The sequence below is a fragment of the Pundamilia nyererei genome, unplaced genomic scaffold (assembly GCF_000239375.1).
Source record: "Pundamilia nyererei isolate P.nyererei 1_Seehausen unplaced genomic scaffold, PunNye1.0 scaffold00116, whole genome shotgun sequence".
Classification (NCBI taxonomy): Eukaryota; Metazoa; Chordata; class Actinopteri; order Cichliformes; family Cichlidae; genus Pundamilia; species Pundamilia nyererei.
Genome location: NW_005187517.1, coordinates 463,535 through 487,454, shown reverse-complemented (window position 1 = coordinate 487,454; position 23,920 = coordinate 463,535). Strand labels below are relative to the sequence as shown.

The 23,920-nt window shown below is 41.0% G+C and overlaps 1 protein-coding gene across 1 annotated transcript in view; it reads right to left on the bottom strand.

Annotated features, from left to right (window-relative positions):
- Positions 1-23,920, bottom strand: part of LOC102194653 (plexin-A1-like) — a 166,597-nt gene that overhangs the window by 6,139 nt on the left and 136,538 nt on the right. Inside the window, exons 19-29 of the mRNA XM_005742072.1 lie at positions 22,647-22,789; positions 17,036-17,133; positions 16,539-16,697; positions 14,617-14,683; positions 9,680-9,826; positions 8,997-9,156; positions 7,538-7,641; positions 7,336-7,432; positions 4,719-4,909; positions 1,725-1,894; positions 844-1,056 (exon numbers count right to left, since the gene is read on the bottom strand). Coding sequence (XP_005742129.1) covers positions 844-1,056; positions 1,725-1,894; positions 4,719-4,909; positions 7,336-7,432; positions 7,538-7,641; positions 8,997-9,156; positions 9,680-9,826; positions 14,617-14,683; positions 16,539-16,697; positions 17,036-17,133; positions 22,647-22,789 — 1,549 coding nt within the window. The remainder of the gene's footprint in view (positions 1-843; positions 1,057-1,724; positions 1,895-4,718; positions 4,910-7,335; positions 7,433-7,537; positions 7,642-8,996; positions 9,157-9,679; positions 9,827-14,616; positions 14,684-16,538; positions 16,698-17,035; positions 17,134-22,646; positions 22,790-23,920) is intronic.

Here is a 23,920-nt window from a genome sequence, read left to right as displayed (position 1 = left end):
ACACACATATATATGTATGTAGAGGTGGTGTAATGCACGCTGCTGAGCAGCAGATAGCTGCCCCTCCCTAAGCCTGGTTCTGCTGAGGTTCCTTCCTGTTAAAAAGGAGTTTTGCCTCCCCACTGTTGCCAAGTCCGAGCTTACAGGAAATCATCTAATTCGTTTTTCTTTCTATTATTATGGGGACTTTACCTAACTAATATAATATACTAATATAAGGCACCTTAAGGTAACTGTTCTTGAGATTTGGTGCTATATAAAAAAAACTAAATTGAATTGAATTCAGGTATATTTAATTACACAAAATTTGAATGAATTGAAGGAGAAACATGAACAGAGCGCCTCTTGCCCCTAAAGTGGAACCGCAGGTGGTGCAATCACTTAAACATCCTGGAGTTTGGCAGAAGATTAAGAGGCTATGGCTGCTTCTTAGCAAAATCCAGTGAAACCTTTGTCTTCTTCTTTCTTTTTGTCTTAGAACTGATCCATATGGAGCAGCTCTCACTGTAATTTTACTCACTCTTTATAGTACACTGTATTATATAGTGATCGAGACAGCTGTAATTACTGCAGAGTGGTTTCTTTGCAGTAATTTAATCCAACTATTATGCTTTAAATGCAAGTACCAGATAAAGTTCATCCTGTAACGTTGCTACAGTCTTACAGCTGTTTTTAGCTTAATAGTTTAATAGTGTAATTAACTTTGATTATAACGCTCCAACTCATTTTTCTCTCACAGCTCATGAGGAACTTTTAACATTTAAACTGCGGATACAAAAGGTGTCCTCCCATCAAACGTAGCTGTTCTCAAAGTCTTCGCGTTTGGGTCAAACTCTGACTCACCTCTCGACCCAGTTCTTGTAGTTGGGGATGTCTTTAGCGTAGAGAAGCTTATTTGAAGGCGAGTCTTTGCCTAGTTTGTGCTCCGATGTTGAACAGGAGTCCATGAAGGTCTGGGCCACCACGGACAGACAAGCATCTGTGATGCTGTTCTTATGAATGTCGAATACAAACTGTGGGTTCTTGATCACGTTCACCCAGAACCGGAGAGGGAGACTGGAGAGAGAGCAAGAGAATAAAACCCAAAAAAGGTTTATTTCGAAATAAAAATGTAACATCGTGTGATTAAGTGCTTTCCGTCACTAGCTTAATTCCACTTGTAGTTCTGTTTTTTTCTAATTAGTTCACTGTGTGCATTAAAGCCGGCTTTAATGCACACAGGCAGTGCCGGGGTCCTCGGGGATCGTAGCAGCTGTGTGGCTGGAGACGAATGCTCTTCATTGCTACGGAAACGCAATGATGAAAAAAATTTTATTAAATAATTTATGAATTACAAACACTGCAAATCTAGTCTGAAGATATTATTATAGGAAGCACCCAACACAGCATTTTTTACATTTTTCTATACATTTTGCAGACTTGGATGTATCGATTTAATTCAGTGCAGCATTGTTTACAAGGATATTTACTTTGCAGACACTGCGATTATTACTATATTTTGGCATCCATTCAAATCTCTTTGAAATGCACTTTGATTGCAGTCATTTTCAGCGAGATTTAGACTCCAGCGCAAATGTCACCAGAGCCAAACGTGAAAAGCGCCTGAAGATCTCATTACGCTGGAGGTGAAATTTGATTGAACCGAACAGGGTTACATCCGTTTTCGAGAACACTTTACATTTAAGGGGAATTAGTTTTTCAGCGGCTACAGATTTCTGACTCACCAGTTGCTCTTCCAGGTATGTCGTACATCATAGTCTGTGATGGAGTGTTTGTCAGCCTGCTCGTCCAGAAAGTCAAACATATACTTGATGGCCAGGGGCAACGCGCTACCTCTGTGGGCTGTGCTGAAGATGGTCTCAAACAGGTCGTCCACAAACTTCTGTAACGTACCCTAAATGAAGGAAATCAGGGTGTACTTTAAAAAAGAAATGTAAGGAATATTTTAACAGTAATTGTAGCTGTAATATCAACTGTTTTAATAATTTCGAGAGGTTATTACAGACCAACAAACTGACTAAACTTCTGCTAACATAGAGGTGCTCACACTTGCTGATCAAACATCTGGCTGCTACTTTTAATTTCTATGGGATGTACTTAGTTTTTTTTTAAACTTTTCTCAACAGTTTCACTACACTGTCGGGTTGTTTTTAGTCTATAGGCAATCACTGAAAGTCTTATTTAAATGTTGCTGTGATTCCCACCACACCGGTCAAAATGGCTTAGAGGTCTTTGATATTAATGATGATTATATACAAGCATAAGCTGCACTCTTATGTTGAACAAGCATTCTGACATTTTAGTACAGGTGGTGTTCCCATATTATGGTAATCGCTCTGACCTTTCTGATATTTCTGTCAGAACCACTTTAGTCACAAGAGGACTGTTATTTTAGTGGCTGTAATTTATATATGGAAGTTTGCCTCTGTTCTGGGACCTCCTCACCGCTCTAAACGCATACACAGAAAGCCAAAAGGCAAGGAGAGCAGTGCAGCAGTCAGTAAGAGCGAACATGACTTGAAATAGAGGAGCTGGGGTGGAAGTGGTTTGCAGAGTGGGTTAATAACACTTTTCATATGAGCCATCAGCAGATCTGTATGAAGAGCTGGATCAGGTAACTCTATGCTCAATGTTTGTTTTGGGTTTTTTTTTCCTAACTTTTATTGATTCTCTACATATGTGTGCAATAATTTCTTAGGATTAAAAACATTCCCACATATGCTTCCCTTTCAAATCAGCCTGACTATTAATTAGAAAGGAGGAATATCTGAGAGCTCAGGAAGCCAGCGTCAACATAAGCAGTTTCATGGCACTGTGAAGCAGAATATAATGTACCATTTCCAGCTACTTGTATCCACAGCACCTGAATGGGCCTCGAGCATGTACATTGTTACTATGAATGGCCCCAGTGGGAATCACAGCGATAACTCTGGCTGTGAGACTTACTTGCTCTGCTGACTAAGCGCTGCAGAATCACAAACCAGAACCCCGGCTCTTGGATTTGGATAGCGCTTTCCTCCAATGACAATGCCTCAACATAATTACCTCAAATGTAGCTAAATTAATTTCCCTAACACCACATTTGTCACCCCGACTTCTCCATCTGGCAGAATCTATTACTGAGGAAATATATGTCGGGATCATATTTAGTCAGCCGCTGCAAAATGGAGCAGGAATTATTCCTGCAACGCTTGTGAATGAAAGCAGGTAGATCTGCATAGACGAGACGCCGGGGCAAACGGGTTTGGAAAGGCAGCCATAAGAGAGACAAGGACAAGATGAGCTTCTGAATTGCATTTGCCTCTCAGTTTTTTTTTCATCATACATCGCCAAATCTTCAATCCCTCAACAAATTACTCTTCTCCTGACACCTTGTGTATCTGCCTCCCTACCCTCTGCACCACAAGCCCACCTTTTTATTAATCTGTTTTTTCTTATTACCACTGGAAATTGAAATGCCAGCTTGCTTGTAACTGCTGCCCATTGCTACATTTCCCTCCCCCCTCCTACAATTAGAAAGGAGAAGGTGAACTGAAAGACAATGAAGGAGAGGGGCAAAGACAGGCGGCCTGTTTTGTAATGCAAGATTCCAAGATGGAGGGAATGGTTACGAGTATGTTTAGCTTCACCGGTAACACATTTAGTCAGTACATTTCACTTGCTTCATGTACAATAAAGGCTTTGAAGCAATCTCGCCCAATGTAAAGACTCAAACAGAGTTATTAACACTTAAAGAGAGGGACTACATACATGCCTACTAATTTTCTACCAAAACTCTTCTCGGGAAAACAAAACCAACCACTGAAACTGCACTTCTATCTGTGTCCTGTCACTTTCCTTCCACTGGCGTACCACAAGGATGGGTGCTTGGTCCCCCTACTCTTGTCTGACGATACCCAGCTATTGTACCTTCCTAACGAGCTGTCTCACAGCACACCTCAGCCCACCCAAACACCATGATGGATGGCTACCTTCGGCTCAACTTCTCTAAGACTGAACTGGGGACCATCTGTTCAGCCCGGCGTTATGTTTTGTCTACACAGAAAGCATTTCAGCTGTGTTTTCCCCCCTTGTTGTCTGTCTATTCTCTACTGGAACAGATAAGCTCCTATCTTAATAAATCCATCTGTCTGCACAGGCTGTGTAATGTCTCAGATTTTACTCTTTACTGTATCCCCAGACCCAAAGCATATTTACACTTTTGGAGTATATGTTCTTACTCATTATGTGTGTAACAAGAGTGGCTGTGTACTGGGTTCTCAGTGCCTCCAGACACTGATATAAGTATTCATCCCCTCGCCAACCCTTGTCTCCTGCGTGGGCTTGCAAAAAGCCTTCTAATTTTCTACCTTGTGGGTCTGTTCTGTGAAGTTTCAATCTGTGAATGTAGTGGGTCTTTGACCTGATCTCCTGTGATGACAAACCAATTGCTAGTTGCATAAATATTCTCATCAATGTCTGTGATGATGTAATTTGATAAAGATAAAGACCCCTCAAAGATGTGGGGACACTCTGTATTAGAAGCTTCCTCTCCTTTTAAATAGGTGAGGTGAATCACTCTGCACGAAAGAGCTGAAAATGCTGAAGAAGAGTTTTACTATTGGGTTTTAGTGTCCCCCTGATGGTTTCAAGTGCTGTTTAAGAGGTTTTTCCACTCTGACTAGAATCAATATATATATAAAAAAGAAGAGAGTGCTGTTTACACCCCTGCCCCTTACTTTTGTAGCCAGCAGCCTGGTCAGGTAGATCTCAGAGACCATCTTGCTTCCCCGGTCGCCCTCCCTCTGGTCTGAGTGGTCGTGGTTTTTCACCAGGTGCCACAGTTTGGTTCCGCTCTCCAGATCGGGGGTGATCATGGGCGTTCGAGAACGTAGGCTGTCTGGACTACTGGCCGTCCTCAGCATACTCTCTAAATGAGACAAAAACAGAATTACTGTAGAATTACTGAAAATACTCAAAAATGGTTTAACTGACCCAGAATCTCTACCATCTGTGTCTGGTTCATTATTCATTGTGAGAGTGTCATGATTGGAATAAAGCAAGAAGAAATCTGTGACTATTTCATGTAGGATGGGGGGAGGGAATGTGCCAGGGAGGTAAGGTGCACAATATCTGCTGAATATCTCTTGTTTCTGGGGTAGAAAGCTGGACTGGAGAGAAGAGGTGGCGAGACCAAAGATGCTGATGTGTGTAACCATCCACATGCTTGGTGAAAGGACAGTAAGGAGTGTGGATGATAGAGGAGAAGTAAATATATGGGGAGGGTGGAGGGGGGTGACGGGAAAAAAAAGGGGGAGTGGGCGAGCGAAATGGACGGAGAGTCAAAAAGGTCAGGAGAGAGGGGTGAAATGGAGAGTAATGGGAGTGCATGGGATAGAAGAGTGAATGAGGCTGAGTGGGATGGTGTAGAGCGCTGCTGTTGCTTTTGCCAGTGGGGTGCTGAGTGGCTTTGATTCCAAGCTCATCATGACCATTGGTGGCCAACAATTTTGCCTGTTCTAATAACACCCCGCTACATGCACACATTCATGCACGAGGCACACCAACAGGATCATAATAACAAACAAAAGGGACACAGTCAAAGAGACTTTTTAACCAAACTTTTTTTCACAGTGGAGCAAAATAGCTGGAGCCTTGCAGCAGTGTGAGATAGTTCACTACAAGAGAGGTTCAGAAATGAAACAGGTCCTCAATAATGCCATTCTCAAACAGTGTAGGTGTTGTGTGATGCACTGATTAAACCATTTATTTTGTTCCAAGTAGAATCAATAGAAACTGGCATATTTGCAGTGAGAAAGAATTTTTAGTCGGTACTCCCGTATTTCAGTTAATCATACGTCTACTTGCATATAATATGGGCCACTTGTGCTGTTAAACCCTCGGTAATATCTATCAGCTTATCAAGTTTTGTGGTTGTGTTGATTTTCTCTAGCAGATGCTGTAAAAATGCCCTGCAAAAAACACATTTCTACACCTGCCAACATGTAGCTTTGAATAGTACTGGATTTAGAAGTTAAAGGTCAAATATTTCTATCAGCAGGTGAAGACTCTGAGCTGCAAGGAGGGTGAATATTGGACATGCATTCATCAGGTGGCAAGAAATATGACTCCAAGGAGACAGAATGCTGGTGTGTAAACAGGCAGCAGTTTTCTACTGCTATTTATTTGCCTTAAAAGCATAAAATACAATTTCAGATAAGGAGTCAGTTTAAACGACATGTGGAATCCTGACAACAGTGTGTTTAAGTTAATAATATATTAACCTTTCAAACATACAAAATAGGCGTCCCACCAGGCTCCAAACTGGGACCACTTTTTTTGATGTGACGTAAAAGGGTTACATCTTGGATAAGTTGTCATGACAGCCAGGTGAAATATATGAAGTAAATACGAAGTATGAATAAATACAATGAATGCTTCATATTAAATAAGAAGAAGTTTGCTGATGCTCAATAAAATAATTGTTGGGAGTTGGGCATGAATCTTTTTTAGCTTTTTCATTTTGGCCTGAGGTATGCTAGAAATACAGTTTGAGAACAGCTGTCATTGAAAATAAACACTTTGACCAGCACTATTTTTTCTGAATGCTACATTTGAGGGAAAAAGGACACATCTGACTTTTCCACTATTTTCGGGTCGCAGAATTGACATCAGAGTCGGCATTCAGCAGAAACACTAGCATGTCAATTTTCCATTTCCATATAAAACACACACAAAAAAATAAAAAAATTCAAATTCTAACCTAAACATTTCATTTTTTGGCACAGGCGTTTTTGGAGAACAGCCACACTGATTTGGGGCTACAGCAGATCAGCGGCAATGATAGCAGCTGTGCATGTGTGAGGGTTAATACCCACTCAGCATCAGATGAGGGTTCAGTTTTTTTTCTCACCTCAGAGTAATTTATCCTCTAAATGGTTTAATTTTCCAGTGGAAAATACCATACTGTTGCTGGGGCTCTGCCTATCTGACTGCTACGTGTCCTCTCTCTCTCTCTCTCTCTCTCTCTCTCTCTCTATCTCTTTTTCACTCTGTCAGCTGGGGATCGAGGTGTCTACTTTAATGCCTGTCATTTATGGACTGCTTGGAAATAGCCGTGGAATAGCCTTGGCCTGCGCTGATGGCAGTGGATAAAAAGGATTGCCATTCACTCAGATGGAGGTAAAAAAAAAGAAGAAAAAAAAAAGTACCCCAATCATGGCCATGACAAACAAAGACAAAGACTGAATGAAAGCGAGTTAGAGGCTCTGAGGGGAGGCGAGCGGTCAGAGAAATGGGGATCATTGACAGATTGATTTAAACAGGATCGAGGCACGAAGGGAATGGGAGCCGTACCGTATCTGCTGAGGCTTTTGGTGAAGGTGGAGGAGTTGGAGATGTTATAGGCAGAGTTCTGCTTTGGCACCAGGGCAATCACTGAACCATCTGTTACCTGCACAACAAAAACAATACACACACACCACCACCAAAATATTCAGTGTATTACTCTTGCTGAGTAGCTGGCTCTTGACGTCTGTCCTGCTTTGTGCTCGTGTACCTGATAGTGAGCCAGCGTGTTGAGTCTTTTCCAGTCGTTGTCAATCTTAGTTGTGACATCTTCATCCTGCAGGATGATTCTGGCTATCCGACCTTGACGCCATTCTTTGAAAAGAGGAAAGCCGAGTTGATGGCAAAAAGCACAAACACAAATTGCATGTGTGTGTCATGAAACTGTGTATCACTTGCCATCATTTTGCATTTGTGTTTTTTATATCTTCAATGTAAAAGAGGTAGTTAGTAGGTTTATTAAATTTTACACTGCAAAATTACATTAAAGCAACTAACAATTGATCAAAAGCCTGTATCCAATGTGAGAAAAGTCCCTGGACTTAACATTCCCGAGAACAACAGAGAATTGATACTCTGTTGTTTGCCTCATTTCCACAGAGCAGTTTATTGTCTTTAAGCTTATTGGTTTTTCTTACTGAGTGGCTATTTGCAACATTAAAAGTCCAGATAATGATGCCGCATGCTTACTCTGCAGTATCGTGCAGCAAGCAAGCAACGTTAGCAGCAACCCGAGTCACTGAGGGAGGGGCTAAAATGAGAGCAGGGTTCTTTATGGTAAAAGCTCGAGATATTTTAATCTGTTGGATGGATAAACTTCTGTCACACCAAAAAAAACCAATAATAATAATTAAAGAAACACATTTTAATCAGAGAGCTGCATCAAGTAAGTTAAACTTCTTAGTTGTGAGGTATGCATACAAGAATGTGCGGGCCATACTAACTACTGAGTTAGTCATTTTAAGTTTCGGCAAAATGGACAAGCCTGCTGGATCACTTTTATTTCCATCAAAGAATGTGGCATCCTTTCATTCCTAACACATCACTAAGTCCATATTGATACAGATATCAGTTTTTGCCCATTAATTAAGATCTGATCTATGCATGTCTTTTATCCTGTCTTTCTTCTCTTACTCCAACCGTTCACAGCAGATGGCCCTGCCCCGCCCTGAGCATGGTGTTGCTGGAGGTTTCTTCCTGTTAAAAGGGAATTTTTCCTTCCCACAATCGCCAAAGCGCTTGCTCATACGGGGTTTTTCTCTGTATGTATTATTGTAGGGTCTACCTTACAATATAAAGCGCCTTGAGGTGACTGTTGTTGTGATTTGGGGCTGTATAAATAAAATTGAATTGAATGTATATTTAAATTATACACATATATTACATACATATATATGGGTTTATAGACTTTTCTAATGCTTTTAAGTCATCAAAAAAGTTTTTCAGATTAACGTCATGGCAATCTGGGCTTAAAGGCATCGCTGAATGTAGTATGTTCATTAAAGCTAAAATGGGACAATGAGCTACAGTGCACTAATCTCACCCGACTACTGGATTTATACAATTCTTATTGCAGACGTCTAAACAAAATGACTGGAAAAAAACAAATGAATCGGCTTTTATTTGATTTTATCTCATTAAACCTGCACATACAGTCCTGCATGTCTTACCCAGGTCCATATCAGAAGCCTTTGGCCTTTGCGAATAGGGGCTGCCTTTGTACACGGCATCGAGCAGCTTCTCTTTGACCTGAGTGATGGTGTCGCAGTTGAGACACTTGACTGTCACCTCCGGGGCGTTCTCATTCTCTGGATTTACACAGTGCAGCGTCTGGAAACATTTTTTAAAAAAGCAGAAAAATGGAAGAAAAATGGAAAAGACAAAAGAAATTAGGCTTTATCAGGAATATGTCAAGAACGCTGCAAACAATGAGCACTGGTTAGTTGAATGTTGTAAACGGTTGTTCAGGTTGTCCAGCATCACTCTCACACCCAGTTTGTTTACAGCAGCTCATTTTCAAACCTGGACACATCCCTCGTCTATTTAGGCAGTTTGAGAACATAATAACTCGGCATTCGCACTTGGGAGCGGACCAAAACAACTGTAGCAGACCCCGCTGATGAGTAGGTTTGCCTGCATGTTTCCAAGCTAGACCTGAATAGTTCTGTTTTGTTAACACTGGGCAGCAAATGGGACGGTCCACGGCCAACTCCCTCCAAATGCACCGTACGCTTTAACAACCCGCATTTCAGCAGCTGACTGTTTAGACTCTCATGTGACTAAAACTTAACAAATCGAATGATTCGGTCCCGAGCAGATGAAACGGGCCTCGAGACACAGCGAGTTTACTGACCAGTGTTTTGTAGTCAATCTGTTGTCTGATGAGCTTGTCCTCACTAAGGGAGTAGCGGGCTTCTCCTGTGATGGCGTCGATGGGTCCCTTCTCCATCTGCTGCTTGATGGCACAGTAAAGCATGAAAAGAGGCTCCCCGGCACACTCCTGGCGAGAGACGAGGCAGAAACAGACGAGTTATCTGGAGATCAAACAGCGCGATTTTTCTCTTTTATGTCAGAAACAGTCCTAAAGAGGGAAAACCGCCCAATAATTCAAAAATCCCCCCAAAATTTAAAATGAAAATAAACAAAACCCCTAACCGAACTTAATAAACACAGTGATTCAATTTAAATCTGGTTCCTAAGAACGTTTGCTACTCTGAAGACACTGGGAATACTTAAATGTGTAAATTAATAACAGCGATGCAAAATGCTGTGTGTAGTAAGGCGCTCACATAAATGAGTAAATGAGGTAAGTGTGTGTTTTTGCAAGTGTCTGGAGAGCAATTAAAAACAACAAAAACTGGGTAGAATTTACGCTCAGTGGCCACTTCATTAGATACACATTCCCAGTAGTGGGTTGTTGGGGTTTTTTGGCCTACAGAACTGCCTCAATCCTTTGTGGCATACATTCAACATTCCTCAGAGATTTTGGCCCATGCTGACATGACAGCATCACACAGAATACATCCATGGTGGGAAATCTTCTATTCCACCAAATCCCAGACATTTGGGTTGAGTGGACTGATCAGGTGGATCATTCTGGACCTGAGATGGTTGTGTGGCACCAACATCTACGTCAAACTCACTTTTCTTCCTCCTTCTGATGCTCTCTTTGAACTTCAGCAGTTTAGTCTACTGTGTGACTGGCTGATTAAATATTTGTGTTAATGAGCAGCTGAAAAGGTGTACCTAATGAACACTTTTGGAATCGTGACTTATCCGTTCATCTTTCAAGAAGAGGTTGACAAAATTCATGAATAATTAAAGAGCTTGACGGTGAAAACTTAAAAAAAAAAACAGGATTCATTTGCTCAAACTGGAGATGGAATATTTCTGTAACTGTGTGCAGAGTAACATCCAAGTTAATGCATCACGGACCGTGCTGACCGGCGACTGACATGGCTGGAAAACTGCATGAAAAAGAATTCTTCACAGTCACGTTTCCCTCTCACTCCCCCCTTTATAGCCTATCTGTCCGTGTGCGTCCGATAAAACGGCACCAGGGATTTTACATTTGGTTTCCCCAGACGTTCAAATTCAGATGCAATTTTCTGTGCCGTGGTGAGCAGTCAGAGGTGATAAATTAGGTGCGGCAGCTGCTTTTCTCCCTCCTTTGTTGTCATACGGTTCTTCCCGTATTTTCTACCTCTGAATAAGGAATGCCTCAAAATGTTTACAGCGTGAAATCAAAAAAGCAACTTTTAGAGTTTCCTCAATTATGCAAAACACACATCATCATCATCATCAAAAAAAAAATAACTTTAGTTAAATTAGTTACTAGTGATTGAATTTCTGGCTTTCTTTAACAAATCCTGGCAATTTCTAACACTGTCAATGATCTGTAAACGAACGAGATGAAATTTCAGACCTACCCGGAATGACGTCTCAAGATGTGAAGGACACAGTGGTGTTATGTAAACATCTTTCCTTTTTTTTGTTCCAGAGGGAGGCTGAAAGCATCGTTACGTAAATCTTTTCAGCCTTCTCTCGGAGCCGAGCTTATGCGACCAGACATAGATGTTATAAATATGTTGCCCACTCTCCGCTCCATCAAAGACACTTGCCAATCAATAATGTCATTAGTCATCACTTGGGCCCAAGGAAAAACACTTGCGAATGAAGTAGCGGCAGTTTAGAGGAGAGAGAAAGGACACATCACAGCCAATACTCATCCTGACGAGAGTTTAATGATCGACCGCGCAGTGCTCAGGGAGACACTTCAGACTGTGTGCGCGTGTGCGTCTGCTAGAGATGCATGAGGTCCAGCTGAGAGCAGGGGAAAGTACTAATTTATCCGTCTCACCTTCAAGCACACTTAACAACTCGCTTTTTCTTTCTAGCGCGTGCATTCCTCCCTTGCGTCCTTTTTTCCTTCTTTTCCACCATAATAAAAATCCTCAGTTCTTTATTCTTACACCATCTTCCTTCTTTACTTTTTCATCTATTTCCCTCATTCCCTCATATATATTCACACATTACATTGCAAAGTCCAATGTAAAAAATAAAAGGAATAGGAGGTTTGTCTTCAATACAGTGGCTAAAATGGCCATCCCGTTCCACCTAATTGTGTTTTTTTGTGGCCACATATGTAGTACACCAAAGGTGGAGGCGAAGAGAACCTGTAGGTGTTTTAATCAGCGTCTGCACCTTCAAACTCAAGATATGAAGGATCGTACCTATGTTTTATCATCTGAGAGGCGTCCCTTTCACCAAAGAAGCGAAAGAGACAACGGGACCTGCATCTGGATGAAATGCCACACATCAAGCTTCTTAAACTGAAGTCAGAGCATTAATACATGGAAATACGAATAAACATCCTTAGTTATTCCCAATACTGTCACAATTATTTACTGTCAGCAGATTAAACATGTGACCCTCCCTTCTCCAAACAGTTGCCAACTAGCCAGCTAAAACAACAACAGCTGCTTATGTTGATTGAGTATCAAAGTCCACCAATGCTAGATTTATCCCACTAACAGCCACTAACAGCAGCAAAAACAGCAGCGCTTACCAACAGAAAAGTTCAGAATATCCTCAACAACTCGGATCAGCATCGCTGTCATCAGACAGAATTCGTATCAGAGTCCTATTACAAAGTTTTACAGCCTCCTGCAGAAACGAGGACACGTAATAACATCTGACATAAACAGTCGACTAACTGATTGTGTACTTGAACTGGGAGGTACTTGAAATTCAGTTGACGGCAATCTGTGAACTACTGACACCTAGTGGTCATATTTACCACACTGTACCTTTAAAGTCAGAAGCCCGCATCATTCTCTCAGTGTTACAAAAAGGTTTCAACAAGTACGACAGACGACAATCGTGCAAACCAGCGTGGTTCTGCAGTACTTCAATCTAAAAAAATCCACCTCAGCATGAAGGCTGTGACAAAGCAAGCTAGAATATAACCACTCAGTGTGAGCAAAGGGCCATCATGTTCTGCTTGTGCTAGTGTCGCTAACGTTAGCCATGCTTTGCAAACTGATGTGACATGGAGTGTGTGGGATTTTATGCGTGGTTCCACGTTTTGGCGATATTTGGAAGACTTTTTATAGAAGGATGTGATTCATAGCATCAAACCGGTCTTAAATACACACATAATGGTTATTGCTTAACTTAGTTCATTAGCTTGTTCTAAAATTAAACTGTTTTCTGACTGATAAGATAGGTCAGATTTTTTGCGTCTAACTTGGGCAAATTAGGAAACTAAATTATCAGTCAGCAACATCTGTATTCTTTACTCCCAATTTTCTCAGCTTTTTTTTTTTAAACTTTCTTTTACAATTTTCTCCTCATTTTATTCACTTGCACTTCAAAAAATTGCTCCTGCTTCCTGTCATCCTTATTTTTCATTGCTTTCCCCTTTCTCTGCCCTCTTTTCACATCTTTGCCCTGCCTTTCTCTTTAACTCCTTGCTCCTTTCTCTTCACCTCTCTATTTTCCTAACTCCTAATTGTCACCCGCAACCTCCATTCATCTCCCCTCTCTCCGCCACCTCCAATGCCCATCTCTGACCTCTCCCTCCCCTCTTCTCTCCGTCATTCCATTGCTGCACGCTTTAAGAAGCTCGTTAGCATCTGGGCCAATTAGGTGGGCAGCTGCTAACGAGACAGAGCGAGCATACATTACAGCATTACGCTTCGGCTTTCTGCCTCCGTTGCTCGGCCGCTGCATGCTTGTCTATGAAATTTGCCTTTACTCCGCACGCTGCCTTCATTAGGGCTGCCTAATTGTATCCTGACATTTACATTTTAGGGGTATGATGACGGCTCTGGCTGTACAGGGAGAGGAAGAGGCTCACATTCCTACATTGCACTGAATGCTGTGTATTTATTAGTTTCCAGATTTAGAGATTTTATAGAAATAAAAATAATATTAATAATGATGACAATGAAAGCAGTTTAGGTAATTACGGTTGTTTGTTTTGGTAGAATTTAAGGACTTATTCCTGTAATATTCCAGTTATTGATTAATCACAATGAGAGATTAATGCGCAATTTAACACCATCTTCTACACAGTCCACCCTCTCTTTCCCAAAATTACTCAACTTTCTTTTCTGCTGTGACTCCAATAATTATCACATTGCACTCTTAATATGATTAGGATTATACTGGCATATGAGGACAGCTCCAAGTCTTTCCGTATGTAATTAAAGTGTGGAAAGGAGAAGGGGAAACCCAATGAGAAGGACGAGAGAAGCATTAAAGAAAAAAAGAAAATCGCCTCACTCGGCTGTGCAATAGCGAGAGTAGGGGATGACGGACGGGAGAAGATAAAGGGAAAGGGCGACGCGCGAGGACAACGCGACCGACGTCCCGCCCCCTGGTGAGGCGAACGACCTCAAGGCAGAAAGGAGACTGACAGCGGAGCAATGACAACAAGAAACGAGGCAGATGAAAGGGAGATCAGAGGAAGAGAAGATGTGAGCTAAAAGAACAACAGAAAAGATCAGTGGAGAGGATGTGTCAGCTACACGAGTAAAATTACGTGAGGGGAGAAGATCTGTGGGCTTACCTAAAGAAAAGTCATTAAAAACAGAGAAGAAAAGGGTGCTGCTTAGAGGCTTTGATGATTTACTCTTATGTGTTCTGCACTGCTGAGGGAAGAAAACATGAAGGCCAAACAAGAAAAGCTTTTAAATAAAAACACACTGAGGTAAATGGAATAAAGAATTAATACAAGTCGGGAGCGTTAAATTAAGACTATTAATGCGAGTGATCGTTCCTTACCTTTAGGAACTTATACAAGAGGAATGTGAACCAGTTGGTCAGCATCTTCTCAGCGACAGACTCGGTTCTGATGCAAACAGAGAAAAGAAGGCAGAAACACGATGCTTGAAAAGAGACGTTTAAAGGAAACAACAACAGACCAACAGAGCTCTGATATCTCTGATAAAAGAAAAGATTCTCAGCCCTCATAAACATGAAGCAATTCTTTTATTAAAGGTTTATTTATTCAAATAAGTAATCGTTAAAGAAAAATATACTCAGTGTAAATGAATGTCAATCAAGTTCATTTGACCAGAGTCCATTAAAGTTGACGTGTTACATTATTACATTGTGACAAAATCACATGGAAATTTTTCAAATCTGTACTGCAACTTAAGAAAACAGCAGCAAACAGAAACACGCTGCAAAAGCATGTGAAACACAACAGAAGTTAAATAAAACACAATGAAGAAAACATTTTATAAAACACGACAGAAGTGTTTTGGGGACACAAAAATGTGACGGAACAGCTGCAGAAGTGACAGAAAGCAAAAGGATCGCAGCGAGACACACTTCAAAGAGGAGGAGGATTCATCTCGTCGTGACGGCGATAAAAAGGTTGTTCGCATTATATAATATTGATACAGTATCGTAGATCCTATAAGCCTTTAAGATGCTTTCTGTTAGCTTTTCACTTCCACAGCTGGTCCGTCACATTATTGTCTTCCGAAAAACTTCCATTTGTTTCTTTTGTGGCATTTTTTGTGTTTCCCTTGTGTTTTTGTGCTTTGGCAGCATTTTTGTATTTGCTGTACATTTGAACTCTCTGCAGAAAGAATGACATCATATGGTACTCATTACAAAAACAGTATTTAAGTCTGGTTGGAGTGAAGGAGCTGCTCTTGATTTGCAAAGAATTATCCGAAAAAACTGACATGGACATGAGGATTTTTGTGATAAGTCTTTCCTAAAACCGTTTTAACAAAATAAAAGTATATCCCCGTAGACAATAGAGTGCTTATCAAATTGATTAGAGCATCTGTCACGGAAACAAGAAAACACAAATATTTGAGAAATTCAAATTCACTACTCAATTCACATCTTTGTACCCAAATTTGAGCCGACACACTGAAACTTCTCTGAGAATCAAGCATAAAGTTTAACCGCTGAAACTGATTTTCTGTTTAAGAATGCAAGTAAATATCTGTCATTTAGCATCTTAATCAAAAATGAATCATGCGTTTTTGTAAAACAGCCCATGAACATTCGTGGATCGCAGTAGTTCTATTTCAGAATGAAAAATATCACCATTTTGATAAAGAACTTGCACATACATCTGGTACACCCAGAGAACTGCCGCTCACTGAATATTTTCTTGCTTTTGGACTGTTCTCTGCAAACCCGAGAGATGCTTGTGTTGGAAAGTCCCAGCAAATCAGCAGTTTCTCAAACTCACAATCACCTTTCCTCCACATTCTGATGCTCACTTTGAACTTCTTGCAGGTCGTCTCGCCCATGTCTACATGCCTAAGCGCTCTGAGCTGATCCATGTGATCAGATATTTGTGAGAATTACATGTCAGCATTAATAAAGTGGTGTGTGAGTGTATAAAGCTAGCTAACCATGACTGGTTAAAAACTACGATTTCCTGCAGGTTAAGACGTTAACCTGTGGTATTCTGCTGATTTCCAGCTTTCAGAAGGTGGACTGTCAAAACTGAACACTTAATATTAGCATAACTGTCCGTTATGCTAATATTGCTTTTCTGGAAGATGATGATGATTTTAATGAGCGAAGTGAGCAGAAATATAGATCCGGTCCATTTGCAGTCAAAGTTTGATATAAACTAATACTTGAAATGAAAAAGTAAAATTAGACAAAAGAAAACAGAAACATTAAATCCCTTTTTAAATAATATGTTTATGCTGGCTTTACTTCCTCACCTCCTTAGCAGCAGTTTGGGATGGTTTTTGCTCTCCAGGTTTCTGTCTATCAGGTCGGATAACAGCTGTTTCAGGACCCCGGTGGCATACTCCATCTCCCCCTGCAGGGCCGTCATGATCAGAGACGCCACATTGCCTCGATCCCGCATCGAAAATGACCTACGAATACATTCAATGTTTTAAAAAAGGATCCTTTACAAGTGATTGACCTTGTTTTTGTTTGGCCCCATCTGAATTGTTCCTGGAAATACGTACGCAAGGTTAACCTCATAGCAATTCATTTAATCTTAATTAAACTCTGTTTAGTCATAAAACATTTGGCTAAGTGCCTTACAGTAACTGTAGAGCTCCTAAAATGTGTTACTGCTTTCATAAACATACCTTTGCTTTTTTTTTCTTTTTTTCTTGATGCATTCATGTTTGTAAAAGCACACGTTCCCACCATATTACCAAAAATGAAGAACACTTATGAAATATACGAGTAAATAATGACAAACCTCTGGGCCTCCAGGGTTCGTATGAACGTCAGCAGGAAGTGCTTCTTTGTCAGCAGCTGGCCGAACAGGGTGAGCGCCTTCTCAACATTGGCAGGGACCTGGAGACGTTGGGTGTTGTAGACAGGGTTAAAGGGCTGCTTCATGAGAGGTCACTTCAAATAATGAGGTCAGAGGTATGTGAAAGTAATAGCGGTGAGGCAAAGGCTCAGGCTGCTCTGATTCCAAGACTTTTTAAAATTAGTAGGTCTGTATGATGGCAGCACGGTGGCACGGTGGTTAGCACTGTTGCCGCACAGCAAAAAGGTCCTGAGTTCAATTCCACCATCAGGCCGGGGTCTTTCTGTGTGGAGTTTGCATGTTCTCCCCATGTTTGCGTGGGTTCTCTCCGGGTACTCCGGCTTCCTCCCACCGTCCAAAGACATGCACTTAGTGGGGATAGGTTAATTGGATAATTCAAATTGCCACTAGGTGTGAATGTGCGAGTGAATCTGAGTGTGAATGGTTGTCTGTCCTTGTGTGTTACCCTGCGACAGACTGGCAACCTGTCCAGGGTGTACCCTGCCTCTCGCCCTATGACAGCTGGGATAGGCTCCAGCGCCCCCCGCGACCCTGAAAAGGATAAGCGGTAGCGAATGGATGGATGGAGGTCTGTATGATATCAGTGAATATTCCTTATATGGTCCCAGGAACATAGCGCTGGCTGTGAGCACAGAAGCTCCCCGAACCTACTATTTAAGTCTTGTGTTGATGAGGGGCAGCCAATCACAAAGCAGCTGGCTTAAAAGGGAAGGGGTGCTGAAACAGCTTGTTTCAGACAGTGAATGTACTCAGGGGCTATTTTTGAATTGTGAAACACTGAAAGCTGCTCTAGTAGTCCAAAAAGGAAAACATACAATCACCAATAAGCATAATAGGACTCCTCAAGCTTTGGATTCCTTAAACAATATCACAAAAGATTGCGATACGCACAGTACAAGTAATGAATCTATGACTCACTCTGGGCAAAGAGAGATTCCGAACACGTCTGCAAGCAGACATATGATGAGCTCAGACTGGCTTGTTAAACAGCGAGGTAAGACTGATTGGCTACTCTCCTCTCCTGCTGTGCTGCCGTGCGGCGTGTTCCACTTCAGATGATTTCAGCGGACAATTTTGACACGATTGTCTTCTTGACATCGGGGTCTGGGCTGTGTGCGCGTGGCTCAAAGCATCCTCCAGTTGAATATCGATAAGACGAGAATTTGAATTTACGGTCCTGAGCTTTAGCCATCTCACACGTTATCTCTGTCTGCGATGTTAGCGGTTAAACTCTACTTGTTTGGTATAATCACACCTGCTAGTGGGGTGAATGTGTTATACTACTTAAACGCCCTTAACTGAATCTTTTAATAACCCGCTGTCACATGGGGAACTCTGGCTTTTTATCAGTTTAAGGAACTTTCTTAGAATGTCGAAAGTCTAATCAGACCGGCCTGAACCAGCCGAGCATGAGAGGGAGTCCTCTGTCAAACAGAGCGGGAGGGAAAAGATGGAGAGGAGTACAAGGAAGGATGAAGCATTAGGGCATAGCAGCATTGCGTATGTGTGTGTGTGTGTCAGGGTTGGGTACAGAGGTGCACCCTGCTTGTTCCACTGGCTGGCACCTGTCACTACTTATCAACAACACGCGAAACCCCCTGAAGATGCCTTTCTGACGCTCACTCGCTCCATCTTCCTCATCCCTTTAATTTTCTCTCTCGCACTTATTTTTGACTGTTTCACATCATTGGTCTCTCTCTCTCTCTCTCTCTTGTTTTAATTTCTCCCTCTCTCCTTGGTTTTGTGTGTCATCCTTGCACAAACACACACACACATCACATCTACCACTCCCCCTCTCTCTCCTACTTTCTGTCGTCATCCTTTTGTACCACTGTAACATCTATTCTTTCTCTCCTCCGACATGCAATAATAAAGTGTCTGGGCCTCTCTGTAAAGTGCTAAATGAGATTCTCGGCCTCCAGGGTGGATGGTGAGTGCAATGTGTGCGCATGTGTGTGCGTGTTGGAAAAAAGAGGGAGTGTGAGCGAGATAGAATGAGATTAGACAGATGGACTTGCATGTACATACTGCGCAGGCAGGGTCTTCACCAATTTTTCCAAGATAGATTTAAGGTTTGTAGATTCACAAATCTGCAAGACTGTGTGTGTATGCTTGGATGTGTGTGTGTAGGTGTGTCACGTGGCTGTCAAGCTTAGGGTGAGAGCAGTCACGCAGTGCAATAAAGCTAGGAGCATTGGTTTACCCAAGTCATTGGATTACAGCGGCAACCCCTGGGGGCAATACAGACGGTTACGGAAGGAAGTCTAGACATAACAATAAAATACGTAAGCACCTTTTACCTCTGTGCCTGCCTGACACCCAAAGTTAAAGGTGTACTCACACTTTTGGGATTTTGGATTATGGAAAACGGAGTTTAAACATGTTCTGTTTGTGATGTAATCCTAAAATAATGTACAGTAAATCTAACTGTGATGAGCATACGTACACATACAAATCACATTAGACTGTCGGCAGGGGAAAGTTAAGTTCTTAATTTTATACAAATATAAAATTTTCCATATTCTATTGAGATCCTGGAAGCTATTGTATCCTCACAGCAAAATGTGTCTATATAGGTCCACACCTCTGAGTGTTAAATACAACACTGTTGAGTGTTAAATTAACACTTTTGACAGTGTTATATGTTTAAAAGTAACCTAGTCAGTTTTGAAGATTAACAATGGCTAACACTGAGCAGTGCTGATTTTCTAACACTGGAAAATAACTCAAAATGTTAGAAATATTCCAGTGTTAGAAAACCAGCACTGCTCAGTGTTAGCCATTGTTAATCTTCAAAACTGACTAGGTTACTTTTAAACATATAACACTGTCAAAAGTGTTAATTTTGACCCAGATGAAGGCCCTAGCATGCGAATGGTCAGAAGAAAGCAAAAAAAGTATAATGGAGACAACCTGAGCCAATTCCACTACACCTGGTGCGCGGGGGGAAATGATCAATATGGTCTTTGTGACATTTTTGTTTGGTGGTGTGCCTTGTGATTTTTCTAATGTGAAATATGTGCCGTGGCTCCAAAAGGTTGAGAAACACTGCTATAGAGGTCCATGGGATCACAGCCCTCTGCCTTAATGGTAAATGGTAAATGGCCTGTATTTATATAGCGCTTTACTAGTCCTTAAGGACCCCAAAGCGCTTTACACATTCAGTCATCCACCCATTCACACACTGGTGATGGCAAGCTACATTGTAGCCACAGCCGCCCTGGGGCGCACTGACAGAGGCGAGGCTGCCAGACACTGGCGCCACCGGGCCCTCTGACCACCACCGGTAGGCAACGGGTGAAGTGTCTTGCCCAAGGACACAACGACCGAGACCGTCGGAGCTGGGGCTCGAACCGGCAACCTTCAGATTAAGAGATTACAATGTTGGTAAATGCTTTCCTGATGAGTTTATGGACTAACTTTTGGGACATGTTAAAATTAAAAAATATATAAAAATGGAGGATTATCCATGGTCTAATGACTTGTGACTGAAAAGTCATTAGTTAATCAGCAAGTCGATTCACAGTCAGACCTGCCTATCTTCAACGGCAGAAATGCTCATCTTGAAGCTTCCTAACGGAACTTCAGAAAACAGCAGATGATGTCACTGTCCATCTTTTATACTGTGGTCTACGGTGAAATGTTGGCGAGAAGCCTCAAGCTGAGCACTTTTGTCATCAAGGTGTATTGCGATGGGAGGAGTGGCTCTCATATAGAAAACAAAGGACTCTACACACTCCTATGGCAGGAACTTGTCAATCAATATGTTCACTATAATTTAGAAATGCGAGAAAGAAAATCACAAGAAAGAATGCAGGTTTTGGCATGGCCTCACTTCCAGATCTGGAGAGCCCATGAGTGAAAAATAGAAACACTGGAATATTAGCCCTTATAGTAGCAAAGTGGGTTTTCAGAAATTGCAATCTGTGTAGCGGCTCGGTTCCAATAAGTGATTCCATTTTGGATCTGGTTTGCTTCCTTCAAAATACCTGGATTTATTAAGCTCTGATGAAGATAAATCTCTCATCTAACCTCACTGCCAGGGATTATAACAGTTAGCGGCTGTTAATTCCATCATGGGCATAATGAAACACATTGCTGTGTCTTAATAAAATGCTCTGTTAAGCCTAAATTGAACCAAATTTCATATATTCAAATCATATATATACAGACACACACACACACATACATATATATATATATATTTAATCAACATCTATGTTAGGCTGCCCTTTCAATACAAATAACACTGGGACAAAAGAAAATGATTTTCAACCTAATTAAATTTCTGACTTGGAACTAATTTAGATTTGTTAAACTGTCTTGTTAAAGAAACACAAAGGGAAAGCAAAGAAGGAAAAAAAAGAAAGAAAGTACATTTCCCACTACTACATTCCTGCTGTTCTAGATGCTCTAAGGACTCTGTTCGTTCAGATTTAACATTATCTGTAGTTTGTAAATACAGATTGATAGTCTGTGCTCATAGCCAAAATTGTTGCCTTTCAAAAATAACTCTGGGTGAATCACAGAAAGAAATAAAAAAAGAGATACCAATGGCAGCTATGACACCACCCAGGGGGATTTTATTTCTAACAATATGAATCAACGTTCTGGATTATAGCGATTAAATTAAGCTGTAAAAGGTCAAACAAATTACTCTTCGACTCCAAAAAGTCAGCGCTCCAATCAAAGCCAATGGAGCAGCACCAGATTCTACATCTTAATGATACTGCTGATTGCAAACTTGGCTCTCTGGTTTTTAGTTTTGGAGGGGAGTAGTTTATGTTGACATACTATTAATTCTCCTTCCCTTGGTCTCAGCGGTAAGACGTCTTTATAAATCAGGTTCACTATTTCAATTTGGCTGTGCTGGCAAGGAGTTTGCATATACTGGTTCATTTAATAACTTTACAGTGATTTATAATGCCTACAACAATCCTAGGAACTGTGAATCTAATTTTCTTTTTGCTTTGTTCCCCTTTGCCTTTCCTGCATCTTTTTTAACATCTCTTACATAACATTCTTTTTCAGTCAATTCAAAGCAATACTTACTGTATAACTCTTTTTATCTACATCAAAAGAATAAGGTGAGTTTCTGTCCCTTGAGATCCGACTAATGATGATACTATGGCTCTTGAAAATTCATTCACATTCATTGAGACAAGCTGAATACATTAAGACGAAGTAGGTAAAATATAGGTTATGTCATTGCTTTAAGGTGTTCAGCATCTGGAGTTCTTGTCACATCTCAGGCTTTTTAAGAGTCCTTCCTTTGATGAAACGTGTCATGGGATAATGCTACATAAGTTTCCAGCAGTAAAGCTAGTGGGACAGTTTTAATACCGATAAACAGAACTTTCAGAATACTTCTATGGCAAACTTTTGTCAAACTAGGTGAACTACTTTAAGTAAAGCAGCAGCTGTATGTATCCATGTTTGGTGTTAGTTTGTTAGTAAAGCCTCTACTGTAGCTGATTATACATTGTTAGTTTGTTTCAGTCTCAAGTTTGGTCGGTGGTGTACTGACCCGTACCTCCATCTCCTTGAGCACAGGATGGTCCTCAATCCCAGGGAAAAGAACTCTCATTGCATAGGTCCGATAGTCTAGGAAGGGAATCCCAGCTCCATCCAGCTCCTGGGTTAATTCATGGATGTCTGTCTGTAGCTCAGCGAAAGCTATCGATGGAGAAGAGATAATTGGTTATTATCTGTATGACCGAGCAGCAGCACTGCCTTGATGTGTTAAGTTGCCCAGTTAGCAGAACAACAAATGATCTGTCTCTGTAGCTAGTCTTAACTGATCACTCATACTAACACTTTAGCTGGTGAAATTTACAATAAGATCACTTCATTTCATGGTAACTACCACAATGAGTGAAATAAACCCAAGCTTTTGTAAATATAATTTTGCAATGTAAAAGCAAACATTGTGGAAGTGAAAAGGTTGACTTTTTATCAATCAATAAGCTAGCTTCCTCGATTGAAGGACATAGCATAACCTTTTTACCTATGTTGCTACAGGTTTATTTAAATATCCAGTGGGAGAATGTAAATTAGATTTCACTGTAAGGAGACAAGGGCCCTTTCTCAGTTCTCAAGTACGCGAGTCCTTACTCGCGTTCTCGGCGAGTCCGGACTTGCTGAGAACGTGAGTATGGACTCGCAATTTGTACAATTGGAACACCAGCGTACTTGACGATGTCACAGGTCCGGAGTTTTTACTGCCGTCCCTTCTTAATTTAACTGTGATTAATATGTTATGAAGCTTAACCTTAATCTCCGCCAAACCGATTTACCCTATTAATAAAAATAATGTACATGTATACCTTAATAAAAATAAGCAGGTGAGAAATTAGAACGCTTTTTTTTTTTTTTCCCCAAGTTTCAAAGGTTTATTCAACACCAGAACGCAGAGGCAGCTCTGGGTCCCTTTTTTTTCTTTTTCTTTCTCTTTTCTGAACGCTTTTATTTTTACTTTAGTAGACACTCAAAAGTTACAACAGACAGCTGCTGGGGTTTGGAGGAGAACTGAACAAATATTTAAAATATAATCTGATCATTCTGAAGCAGCCTTCAGAATCTCCACGTATTAACATGCTGTTTTTGTTCCCGGTGAAAATGTTTCCTTCTGAATTGAATTACAACTCAGCCAAACCCATTTACTCAGGAACAAATAAAACACTGAAATAAACCAAAAATTAACATTTCGAAGTTATCTAAGAGACTTATATATCATGTTTAACCTGAGTAGTGAAAGACTGCGGGCGTGTGTGTGTGTGTGTGTGTGTGTGTGTGTGTGTGTGTGTG